The 12,941-nt window shown below is 37.3% G+C and overlaps 1 protein-coding gene across 1 annotated transcript in view; it reads left to right on the forward strand.

Moving 5' to 3' along the window:
- Positions 1-11,191: 11,191 nt before the first annotated feature.
- The window catches only part of LOC107655484 (ribonuclease H2 subunit B-like), a 5,760-nt gene continuing 4,010 nt past the window's right edge, over positions 11,192-12,941 (forward strand). The window contains exons 1-6 of the mRNA XM_016442975.1: positions 11,192-11,534; positions 11,801-11,872; positions 12,012-12,119; positions 12,258-12,334; positions 12,418-12,532; positions 12,639-12,703. Of these exons, the coding sequence (XP_016298461.1) occupies positions 11,471-11,534; positions 11,801-11,872; positions 12,012-12,119; positions 12,258-12,334; positions 12,418-12,532; positions 12,639-12,703 (501 nt within the window). The 5' untranslated portion in view covers positions 11,192-11,470. The remainder of the gene's footprint in view (positions 11,535-11,800; positions 11,873-12,011; positions 12,120-12,257; positions 12,335-12,417; positions 12,533-12,638; positions 12,704-12,941) is intronic.

Genomic DNA, 12,941 nt, shown 5'->3' on the forward strand with positions numbered 1-12,941 from the left:
CAACGTGCATGTCGCATCCAACCCAAACTTAAACTCTATCATTAGTTAGAGAGATGCTCTAAACAGTCAATATCAGAGCTGTAAGTCTCAAGAGTTAGGGCTGGCCTGCATCATACAAAAAAAGACAGCCCTTACATATACACACACTACTTTCCCTATAATCATTAAAAGAGCGTGGGTGATGTCAGAGACATTTTGTGTGCCTGGGACCGCACATTTGCTCCTCCACTTCACAATGGGCCAAAACAAGAACAACACAGGAGTTTCTACTTATTAAAAAAAATAAGTATATTTAAAAAAAAATGTCTAACTTGTCATAACTCCTCTATTGAGTTAATAGTCATATTACTGCACCCAATTTGGCGTATCCCATAAAATTACCCACACAATTAACTGATAAATAAGCCCCATATTAAAACAGAGTGTGTATATTACAGCCTCTGGTCAGGAGATTTGAAGTGTAAGACTTAATTTCCTGCAAGTTCACATTTACACTCTCTCACACTCATAAGCACATAAAGCATGACTGACTTAATGTATTCTTGTTTTTTTTCTAACTAGTTGTTTAATTCTGTACACACCACTATTTAACTTCTCTAGTCTGGTGCCTTTTACTTTTAAAAACTCAGTAGAGCTGGCAGCATAAAAAAATCAGCTTCTCAAAATTCAGCCCTGGACACACCAGAAAAATGTCACAATGTCTTAACATGCAACATATTTTAAGTTCAATTGCTCACACTAAAATCTTGTCATCTGTATCATCATATTATCAACGTTAAAAAATAAATAAATGCATAAATACAAAAACAATTGTATCTTTGTATCTTACCAAAGTTAGATTACAAGTGTACAGGCACATAAGTATTAAAAAAAAACTGTGGGTGGAAAATTGCTAGTTTTTCCCCAAAATTAGCTAAAATAAGTGGATAAAAATAGATGTATATCAACTTGTGTAAAGAATAATCTGCCTAAAATAACCTGCAAGTTAATTGATTACATATTTTGATGGCAACAGATCATAGGTACTCTATCACTCTTATGCATTAATTTTAACTTTGTGTGGGATTAAGTTTTTTAAATGTTTCCAACAGTGAACTTCTTTGAAAAAAGAGATAATACAAAGTAATACTGTAATATTTATTTATTAGCATAAAAACTTACTGTAGGTCAAATTCCTGAAATATAATTACAATAGTTATGACTAAAATGTGTCTGTACAAAACCAAGCAAAAAAATAAAATAAATACAATTATTGTAGTATCAGCACTGTCACTGAAGCTCTGTGGGGCATCTGAGTGGGTGCATGACGTGTCTGCTGATTAAACTGCAATGTTGCAAACATGCTAAAGTGATCGTTGTGGTTTACTTGTGGGGGTTTCCCTACTGGTCCCAGGCAGGATCAACTCCTGGGAAAAAAAACTGCCAAGAAAAAAAAATAATACACAACACTTAGAAACCAATGTAGCAAGACAAATAATATTTGGTATTGGCCTATACTAAGTTAACTACATTAATACAAAAACAATAGTGATTTAAATAAAATAAAAAAACTGACTAAAATGGGAAATTCCATATTACAGTAAGAGTCTTACACTGACCACAGTATTGAAATTTTTTTGGCCAAGTGAATGTGCAATTCTAATGTGCAACCTAATAAATTCTGATTGTTCCTCAAATGTAAACTCTCTGTAACAGCAACATTTAGACTGACATTTTGTGCCTAGCCATCCTATGCCCCATTCTATGCCTGTTGACATAATGTAAGGTTTCTATCATAGGACTTAACCTGGTGTATGGTGTAACTTGTCACTTTTTTGTGTGTGAATGGCCATAAAAAAAAAACTCACTCTAAAATAACTCAAACTATGTTATTTAGGCAAAACCAGAGAGCATTTATATTTGTGGGACATGGAACTAAAAAAAAATTACCCATATTTTTAACATTCTATATTACACCACATGCATATACAAGTGTGCAAAGTATAATTTTAACAAGCTAAAAACCGAAAATATTACAAAATATTGTAACAAAACAAAAGCTACACAAACAGTGCATAAAACTAAGGTTAGGTTGATAGCTTCTATTAAAAAAGGTTCAAAAACTGGATTCTCTGAAGTCCCTGTTTGGGTTAAAATGACCCTGGGTCTCTTCTGGGTTAACCTCCATGACATCACATGACATGGACAGGCCTTTACACCAATCAACAATTAGGAGGTCAAAGCATCATGGTAATCTCTACAATGACCTCTACATTAGGGAGAACAAAAGTCTCCAAAGTGCTACTCTCCTTAAGGTATAGAGAATTTGTTATGGAGTCGAGTTAAAGACAAGAAACAACAAAATCAAAATTACTTTAAGAACAGGCAGAAAAAATACGGCGCTAGTCAAAGAACTGTGCAAACGCTGACAAAAAAGGCCGGCAAAAATCAGCGACTGGCGACCTAAGATCACGCTGAAAGATGAGCTCTCGCTCTCGTTGCAATACATAAAAGTACATTTTCCACTAACATCTAAAACAATCAATATGACGAATAATCGCACATCACAATTATACAACTAGGCCTTAAATTATCCGACAATGCAACCTGGTTATGTAATTCCAATTTACAGGCCCGCTCGTATAAAGTATGAATACGTGTCCATAACACTTAGTGATTTACAAGGGTTTCAAAATGCAAGAAAGAGGGAAAAGTAACTGAGTGAAGTTGCGATAGTAGCTCAGTAGATCGACACATTATGATGTGTTTGTTCGATCGAGAGATAATCCTGTTCTACAAACTAACCGAACTCTCCTTCATCTCATCTTCTTCATTTCCATCTCCAACTCCCATCTACCTTTTACACAGATGGAATGTGTTTGCTTATTTTAATACATTTACCATTCACACACACACAACATAAATCTTTATTCTCATGGTTACTAAACAATAACACATTTTATGTAAAATATTACACTTACCTAAAACACCTGAACATTCGTAATATTTGTAAATCCACAAAAAATAAAAACAAAGTTTGCAGTTGAATATTCTTACGGTGCACTCATTAGATACAGTTCGAGCAAAAAAAAAAACGGAAAAAATAAAAGGCACTCTGGTCATCGTTGTTTTCTCGCAGAAAGAGGAACAAAAACTGTAGTAAAGAATAGTACAGTGTTGGTCGTTGTGGCATCCCGGTGTATCGCTCGCTGATAGGCTGACGGGCTCGCCGGCTGTCTCGCTCACATCACCAATCCCGCTCAAACTTAACGTTTAAAAAATGCACAAAACCACCTCGCTCCACCAAACAACCCACACCAATCTATTCGTCGTCGCCTGCAATAATTTCCCGAATTTTTTAATTAATTTTCAAGTCATCCGCGTATTTGTACGATTTTTTCGAAAAATAATACAAAAATATATCGTTTCCACAGCGCGGCTCCAATTGGACGCCCCTTCTCGGCTGGAGATGCTAGCCGGATTAGCCTCCTAGCTCACTTCAGTCTCCACTTCACTATTTGTTGACACTACACATCGTCTTTTATGTCCGTCGCGTTCATCCACCGGGAAACAGTCGCCTCAAATTTGTGGTCGAATTCAGAAAAAAATTCTCTCTTTGTTCTCTGGTAACAAAAAGAAAAAAGTGTCCCCTCACTCAAATTACTGGACTACAGTACGGAGCCTCTCTAGGCAGCTGTTGTTGCTGTAGCTGCTCACTCGAAAATGGCGCCGAAAGCTCGAGTCTTCATTCAAATTGGCCGGAGCCTCCCCCTGCCCGCATTGGGCATGCCGGGACCTAGAGCACCGCGCAGGATTGGTCGAGACAAAATGCACCCTCAAACCGGTTAGCAACCCAGAGCCCACGCACAATATCCATACACGGTTTAACTGTAAGAAATAGCGATTGTTACCATTGCAATCGCCTTCACACCACTGAGAGTTTCAGGCGAACGTACGTGGTTATATACAGTATATAGCTTAAGGATTTCAGTAGCTTATAAAAAGATACATTTCAGCGTTAAAACTGAGGTTGATTTAACGCTACAATGAACATGAAAATGAATCGTCAGCTGGAGTATCTGCTTTTCTGGTGTTATATTGAGCTTGTGTCACAAAGCGAGCGAGCTTTATCATTTAACTTCATTGGTGAATTTAAGAGGGAACAAAAGTGGGTATTAGCGGTCATGATTACTTTCTCTATGACCGATTTTAAAGGTGCGTGTGCAGTTACTAGAAAAAGATGAATACATTAAAAGAACGGAACGTCAGTCGATGTTCTCCGTGAAGATGAGGCAAACGGCCACACTGCAAGGAGCTTGACAACAACAGAGCTTGCGCTTTACTACGACAGAGAGAGAGAGAGATGAGAGTGCAAGTCTGAGAGTGCAAGTGCAAGTCTGCAGCCAGACCTTTTTGGCTGCGTCACTCACACCACCGGCAGCGTGAAGGTTGATTGGGAGAAGAAAGAAACTGCGCTCCATTTGTCAAATCCACCCCTTTCTGATTACTGCCGACTGCATAATTCGGATAATGACTTTCAAAATCTGGCACCGCTTTGTGGCTATTTGATCAGCAACCCCTGATGATTTGTTTAGGAGTATCTGGTGGCTATGTGACTAAATTGCTTTCTAAACCTCAGCCCTATTTTGCAGGCATTAGCTGCAACTGTACAAACCAAGACAAAGGCTATCTAGTGTTTTTGCTAAAGAAAACATGATGCCTTTATTCTACAGTCATAAACTGCCCACCTTTTAGTTATAATAATTGGGTGGCATCATTGCATCATTCATATTTCTTATTTTTAGACACTCCCACATAAACTCATATGACACTGCTGGCATAAATAAGCATGAAATATCTTGGGTGTTTCTACACAGGTCAACACCACTAAATGTGTATTTAAGTGTAATGTGGTGTAAATGGATGTCCACATGGGGAAAAGGAACTGACTCATTTTATTTGAAGATAGAGAACAGGAAGTGTGTATGTAGTAAAAGAACACAACCTTTTCTATACTTATCCACCATGTATGACTAGAATGCTACAACTCTGTACTAAATATGTGTACACCTAATTAACTTCTTTTAAAGTGAAAACCTTTATGGAAACTTTTATGCATACTCCTTTGCATGTCACTTGTAAGTTTAACTTTATCAGAACATTTCTGGATCTAGACTTTAATGCTGGATATACTGAACTTGACTGGCCATTATTATTGCTCTGATCGATTTACCATTTAGCCATGTCATATAGCCTAACAAATCCCTTGTTTTAGCTAAGTCTATTGAAAAAGTGTTTTGTTGCGCGTACACAAATTTAGGCCATCCATGTTAGTTCAAACTCAAGGCCACTTCGAACTGCAACAAAACCTCACTGTATAAGTTGAAGCATGTCATAAGATACTATAAACTGTATTATTTTCCTCCCACCATCACAATAGGCGACTAAACGTCTGAACAGTATCAACAACCACAACATTCAAATTCTCATCAGTCACACAGTTAAGACTCAGTCTTCTCCTTTCTTTTCATTCGTTCACCTCTAGACTTATTAATGAAATCACTTAGTGTTCTATTCATTAAAATCATGTCATCTTTTCTCCTTCCCCACAATTGTTAAAGTGATTAACTTTACATTTATTAACCACTACAGATCATTCATTAACCTTTCATTGTAAAGAAATATAATATTATTTTCTCTATGCTTTTAAAATGCTGAAAGAACATTCTTCGTGTTTTGATCCGTGACAGTTTTTGTATATTTTATCAGCGGGGAAAGTATTAACAAAGCGCACTGCAGGCAAGTCCAGACAATCGCGTCACGGATGTCCCGCCCCTCAAAGGCAGTCCTCCGATGATGTCACTCTTGCCGAAGCAACCGTGGCACGCCATTGGCGCAGCGCTCTGTCAGTCTTGCAACGTCATGGAGCTAGTGTTATTATTGTAAACAGGGTGCTTACTTTCCACGGGCTCTCGGGTCCCGAGCCTTTGCTACGCGCTTCTTTGTTCACTGCATGAGAAGATCAACACGACAAAAGACTACTCACGAAAACTCGTTGTACACGTTATGGACCTCCTGTAATTATTTATGAACAACACAAACAAAAACTGAGTAGTTTAACACGGTTCTAAACCAAACCTGTTAAGACACTTTAAAATAACACGACGTACCTCGAAGACAGCCGGTAACTTATGCATAGCAATTGTTGCTGAACTTTTGACAAGCAGCGCGTCTTTTTTTTTTAGATTTCATACAGTGTCGTTCAATTTACAACTTCCTCGATTCACGTAACGCTATAATTTAACAACTTTTTAGAACATTAACAACATGATGTGAAGACCGCGATCCAGTTAAGAGTCAAAAACTTTTCAACAACAGTTCGACGCCGATAGTCCGAGGTCGACTGTTGCCTCCCCTGTTGTTTCAACAAAAACACATTACACTTTCCTCATTTATTCTTGGTCTACCACAGGAAATCTAATACCTCCCAAAATGCTCAAAAACTAAAACAGTTATGCCCATTTACACCGCGAAGAGATCAGCAGCTACCTCAAAGTCAATATGAATGGCACTTACCCAAAGCGCTGGGGGAAAAATTGAGGATGTGTATGAAGATATCATTTGACTCTAGGGAGGTGTTCTAATAAATACCTTTTCTGGCACGTTTGCATTTTAATTTCAGTTCGCATAACAGTTCCAGTTTATTTACTGCCGTTTCACAAGGTATCGAGGAAGTTCTTTTGTTCCAGTATTTATGCACAGCGTCAAAGTTGCGCGTTGAGGAGGCGGAGCGGTAGTGCAGCGCGAGAGGAAAAAAAAAAAGACCAAGCGCCAGCGCTCGACCTTAGATACTCACGACTCAAACCCTACGACCCACACTGGATCAGATTAGGTCACGTGCTACAGAGCAGCGACCGAGTCAGGTGTCATAACTGCACACAATCCTGATCTCGACGACATAAAACCGGAGCTCCACAGCATGGCGCGCGAACTAGGCTTTACCTTCAGCTACGCGAGAGATGCCAAGTGCTTTACTATGATCCGCTCAAGTGCACGTTCACAGATGACTCATTTTATATATTGCTAAGGCTCCTTCCAATGTGAGATATTTTGTTTAAATTATGATAGACGTAAGAAACTTTCATCGTGAACAGATCCGAGATTTTCTTCAAACTGATACGTGATAATAAAAAATCATCACAAGCTAATAAAGAAAAAAAGCATTGTCTGAAGTTGCTCTAAATGTCTTTCTTTCTTTGCAATACACCTGCATAAGCATATTTGAGAGTATATTTGTGTTTTATGAAAAAAAAAGTATAAAGAAACTGACTGTGATTTGAAACAGCTGGCTTCTGATATTGGCTGCTGTTTGGTGTGTTCAACTGCATTAGAGCAACTAAAGCCTGACAAATATCATCATATGCTAAATCTCACTTGGGTTAGGATGCATGGCACGAATGTTAAACAGTAAGCACAACTGCTTAAGCACGTATTTCCTGTTTCAACAATTTCGCCTTTAAACCTATAATGGTATAAAAAGTTTAAAATTATTCATATTAAGGTTTACACGTTTTTTTGCACTAAGGCAAATAAGCACTTTTCACCTTTGAGTATTTTTTATTTTCCAATTTTCGTACGTCAAAAAGCACTTATGAAACATAACCTTTATGTGCAAAACAGTGAAAGTTAGGTGTATGAGTAATCCAGCTGCTAGTTAATTAACAAGGGATTCGTAGGCTACAATTGATTTATGCTAAATGTTGCCTACAATATGAATATTTTATTTGAATAGTTTTATTTTGGATGGCACGTGGCGTTTAAGAAGTTAATTTGAAAGTGGGGCTATTTATAACAAGGAAAAACACACGGCCTGTTGACACAGCTGAGGTGAGGTTTTCAGCATTTTCCAACCTTCCTCTACTCACTCTCAAATGTGCAAATACAGGCGAACGATTATCACTACGTGGTGGCTGTAGGTGATTTTAGAATTAAGTAAAATATATAAACAGGAATCCAGCAAAATAGCCTATAATCTAATCAAATTAAAATGATCTAAGCAATTTAGGGCAATACAATTAATATTTGTGCCGTTTTACCAGTGAAGCAGTCAGATATTTGCCTGTTTTCGTTAAGATTAGCATTCTCTTAGTGATAAATCAAATCATCTTGATTAATTCCAAACACAACTAATCAATCTGCTGGTATTTTACAACGACTTGATACGTTAGTAAATAGGAACAATTGCAAAAGAGAAGTTTAAAGCAATAATATGGTCGTTCTGCTAAATAAAAATGCATAACCCTCGGATTTCAAGCTGCTGCAGAACAAATGAAAATGTAGAGTAACGAATTCACTCTTTCGACTAATGAATTCATTAACTAAACACGCTGCCTGTTCGAATGACTAACGAATTTCGTATGCTTTCATTTCCTGTTGTAGTTTCCAAATGTGAAAATTAATAAATCTCACAACTAGTTTCCGTGTATGAAAATACATAAATTCATCATCACATCCATATAGTAATGCTGCTTATTTAAAAACGCAGATTATGTGATTTAAATAGACTACATTTTGCAAAACTGTAGAACCGTTTTGCAACAATCAGTTTGCTATCCAATAAGATTTTGACGTTGGCAAGATAACACTAAATGGATGCCTCGGACTGTTTCATCAAGCTTGCGATATTACTTAGCCTACCTTCACGTTTGAGCTTCTTATCCTGTAGAAAATGTAACCTAAGCCTAGCTCGTATTATAGTAGCGAAAACTCAGAGATTTTAATTTCGTTTTTAAGACCAATTAGTCAGAACAAATTAGTCATGTGATAGCTTCTCAGCTAATTGACTCCTCAGACCTCAGTAGTGACAGACCTGTAGAGTCAAAACACGATATTCCAAAACGTGTTCGTCGAAAATGAAAACCGACAAATTGTGGTAATTTTATGCAATGCATCTCTGTAGGTTGCCCCTCCTACTAAAATATCATCCTATGAATTGAGATGGAAAACTGACAGTATATAATCCACACGTTATAAAAAGTTAGCGCGTGACTTTAATCTGATGAGTGATAGTAAGATTACACGACGTCAACCGTTTGTGGACTGATGTGCAAGAGTTGGATATACATCTGTGGGCTGCTTCGCTCCTGGGTGTGTGTTAGTGTGTGTGCAAAAGTAAAACTACAAACCAAACCCCTGTAAAATGCCACTATTTTCTTTCCAGCAGTGTTATGGGAGCATGTTTAATGTGCAAGGTGTGTTTGCCTAATTTTGCATGTGTGTGGGAGAAGGTAAGGCTCAGATGCACAATAAGAATCGTTATTCTATGTTCCATCAACCAGTTTATAAAACAGAGCAACAAGTCAGATGTGTATAACAAAGCCTGAGCTGAAAAGGTCACTGTGTGCCTTGAAATTGTGCTACGCTCTTTTTTTCCAACCATATTTAATTCTGTCTCTTACCACTCTAATGGAGTTGCTCAGTATTGTTGCCTGTGCCATATCACAGTGGAAGTGAGAAAAGAACAGAGAGGGTTAAATGTACCTTGTAACTAGGCTATTAGTTAGAGTTTCTTATAGACATATTGGTAGGAGTGATGCTAAAGACATGTTAATAATATTTTTTAAATGTTTAGAATTCATGTGATATGAATAAAATTGGAAATAGATTAAAAAAATCTCAACTTTGATGGACTTTTTGTTTAGAAAATTGTGGAATCGTGACACATGACAACTGAAATTAGGATGAATATAACTTCTCTTCTCGTGGATGGTTAATTTCTTGTACAGCTGGGATGTCCTGGAGCCCCTCCTCCCCCTCCACCATGTCCTTGCTCAGCAGACCTTGGTTGACCTGAATACCTCAGACTTATAGCAGAACAGGGGGTCCCTGATTCTCAATCAGCAACACATGAATGCACACGCATAGACTGTGACAGCACGTCTTGGTTAGTTGTTTTAATGAGTGACACAAGTGCAAAAAGACACATTTTCCCTCGCACACAATACGAGAGACAAAGTGAGCGATAAAGACAGAGGGAATCGTCAGGCATGTTAACCTGACACAGAATCTGACCAAGCAGCCTACAGACTCAGCGACAACAGTGAAGTTGTTGTAAGATCCTGAAAACCGAAAGAGAAAAGGAAAGAGAGCGACTGTAAAGCTTTCTCGATTGCAGTCAACATACACTGTTCAACAAACAGGCTACTGCTTTACCTTCTATGCTGTTCATGCCATTTTGTATAGCATTTGGTCTATTTATTGTACTTTATCTTACTTACGAATTTTATGTAGGTGTTTTTCCGTGTCATAGCCTATATATTTCTTGTAGATTATTACATTTGAATGCTTTGAATTATGTTTGAATGGTTTGATTATTATAATCTGCCGTGCCAAAAAAGCTTCATTCATTTTGACTGACGTAAGAATAAGATTATTACGATGGTTTAGAACGTGTCTAGAACTTTCATGCAGGTAATAAACTAACGGCAATTCTGCCGAAGGGCGTTACTTTATGCATTTTAAAGACACTGGCGCCATCTTGAGGTCACTGTTAGAAACATCAATTTTGTATGGGGGATGCCATGTTTCGTGATGGATCTTTCTGTGCTGAAATTTGTTGATTATTAAAATTGTTGTCTATTGGTGACCAGTTGTTGATACATGTCACACATGTCTCACAACTTAACCTGCGTTTAAATAATGTATATCAAATATTTTCACTTTCCACATTGAAATTGTTCTTATTAGAAATGTAGCCTATTTGATTTGATTTCGTCAAAATGATGACATTATCACTCACTTTTCATTCATCAATTCAGTTTTCTCAAATATTTATTATTTAAATGTCTATCAACAGTAGGCTGATTTGTTTATCTTTGGGTACAGCGTTCTGCCCCACCCCATTTTTAAAAGGTTATAAATTCAGAATTATTTTGGATTCACAGCGCTAACGGCAAACTATAATTATGCCTATATTATTTAGTCATTGACATAGTTTATCAACAGATTACACAGATTGTAAATAGGTAATTGTGCGACAGCCAGATGAGCTGACTTTTAAATAAATATCATATCATGCAAAATAATTACGAAACACTGAAAAATACTGAGAATGATCTTCCAGCTGTACTTTGTTGTTGTCTAACATAAATGTGCTACTATGTCTTTAAGAAATACTGTGAGACTGTACCATTTTGAGAGAGGGGTGTCTGTAAACGCGATTTCAAATTAGATGCTGTTCTCTCTTCACATTAATTAGAGATTTTGGATCTGATGTTTTTTTTTTTAACTTACTAGTGAAAAAGTTATTACTACTTAAAGTAGTATCAGAATAAAACGTCACTTCGAGTTTCACACCCTTATTTGAACTGTACACAAATATTTGCCGCCATTTTTTTGGAGGCAGAGCCTCTACTCACAAGTCTTGCGTTCTTACATTATCATGATCAGGCAACCGGTGGATACAGTTTAACGTTTTAGGCCAGTCCTTGAAATGACTACTAAAAAGAAACGCTCTGTGCACGCCGACAAAGACAGCTGGGTTGTCATTACTCCAGGTACCTTACATTTACAAGTTTATTGTGTTGCATGTTACACACGTGTACTTGCAGAAACATTATATACAGTCTTCAGTGCACACCTTATTTTACTAAGACTTTGTAATTATGACAAATGTTTAAGTATGCATTATTAATTCACACTTTAGGGTCAGTATACTTTTTAAGCCCACCTTAATCTCCATGATATTCTGTTTTCTTTAAAAAAAAATCTAATGTAATTTGATTTTGTGTGTTTTTGTTTTCCTTCCACCCTTCTCTTTCAGATTCGGCACTGGACACAGGCAGGTCTGAAGAGGGTGATCCGTCCTTCATCAAACTAAAGAATCCTGCTACAGGTGTTACTATACCAATTTAATTAACCGCAACTGACAGTTTAGATGTGATGCACAACTGTATTTAGTGGTGATGTCTATCAGAGGTCTATCTAAATAAAGTGCAACTGACTGACAGTTCTGCCTTTATTAATGAGTGCAGGAAGTTCTTCACTGTACCTGTTTGGTTGTGGCGATGTCAGTGTTTATGAAGTAAAAGCCTTTTCTGAAGACTTTCGGTCTTGGTTTATTGGACAGACAGTGCAAAGAGGTAAGCTTTCCTTACAGAACATGAACTATCCATTTGACGTGATTATGGATCATTGATTTTGATGCTCCGTTTTATTAATCATCTAGTAATTTGCTGATGAGGTAAACTCATTGTTCACTTTTGTTTCTGTGTCCTTAGATGGTAGACTGCTGTATGTGACTTCCGTTGATCCTTTATTTCTGCTGTTGCCATACATTAGCAGTACCGCCACCGAGGTAAACGATTAATTCAAATGCAAATATTATAATAAAAGCCATCTACATGAGCTTCATCTGTAATGATGGCACTTGTCCTATAGGGAAAGTTCCAGCCGGTGGAGCAGATGGTGATGGATGAGGATTACCCTGAATGCACAAGACTTCTGCTTTGCAAACAGGGAATGGATTCCCTTCATCATGTGGCTGATGAGAAAGGTGTGTATTTGAGTTTGTAGGAATGTATAGAGCCGAATTCGTTACAGATACAGTGTGATGTCCAAATTTTGTGTCCAATATATAAAAATTGAATCCTCTTTTTCAGAGGTTGGTGGTTTAAAGTTTCACAGATATAACCAGGAGAAGACCTTGGAGTGGCTCAAGAAAAAGGTTTATACAATTTTTAACCTGTATAAGAATCATCAATTATTTCAATAATGTGTGTTTTTAAAAGGTTAGTTTACCCAAAAATGAAAATTGGCTTGTGTTTTACTTACCCTCAAAGCATCCTAGGTGTATATGACTTTCTTCTTTCAGACGAATCCAGTCGGAGTTATATAAAAAATTGTCCTGGCTATTCCAAGCTCTATCATTGCAGTCAGCGGGTGTTGCAGTTGAACAGTCCACA

This window comes from Sinocyclocheilus anshuiensis, unplaced genomic scaffold, assembly GCF_001515605.1.
Source record: "Sinocyclocheilus anshuiensis isolate Anshui unplaced genomic scaffold, SAMN03320099.WGS_v1.1 scaffold1148, whole genome shotgun sequence".
Taxonomy (NCBI): domain Eukaryota; kingdom Metazoa; phylum Chordata; class Actinopteri; order Cypriniformes; family Cyprinidae; genus Sinocyclocheilus; species Sinocyclocheilus anshuiensis.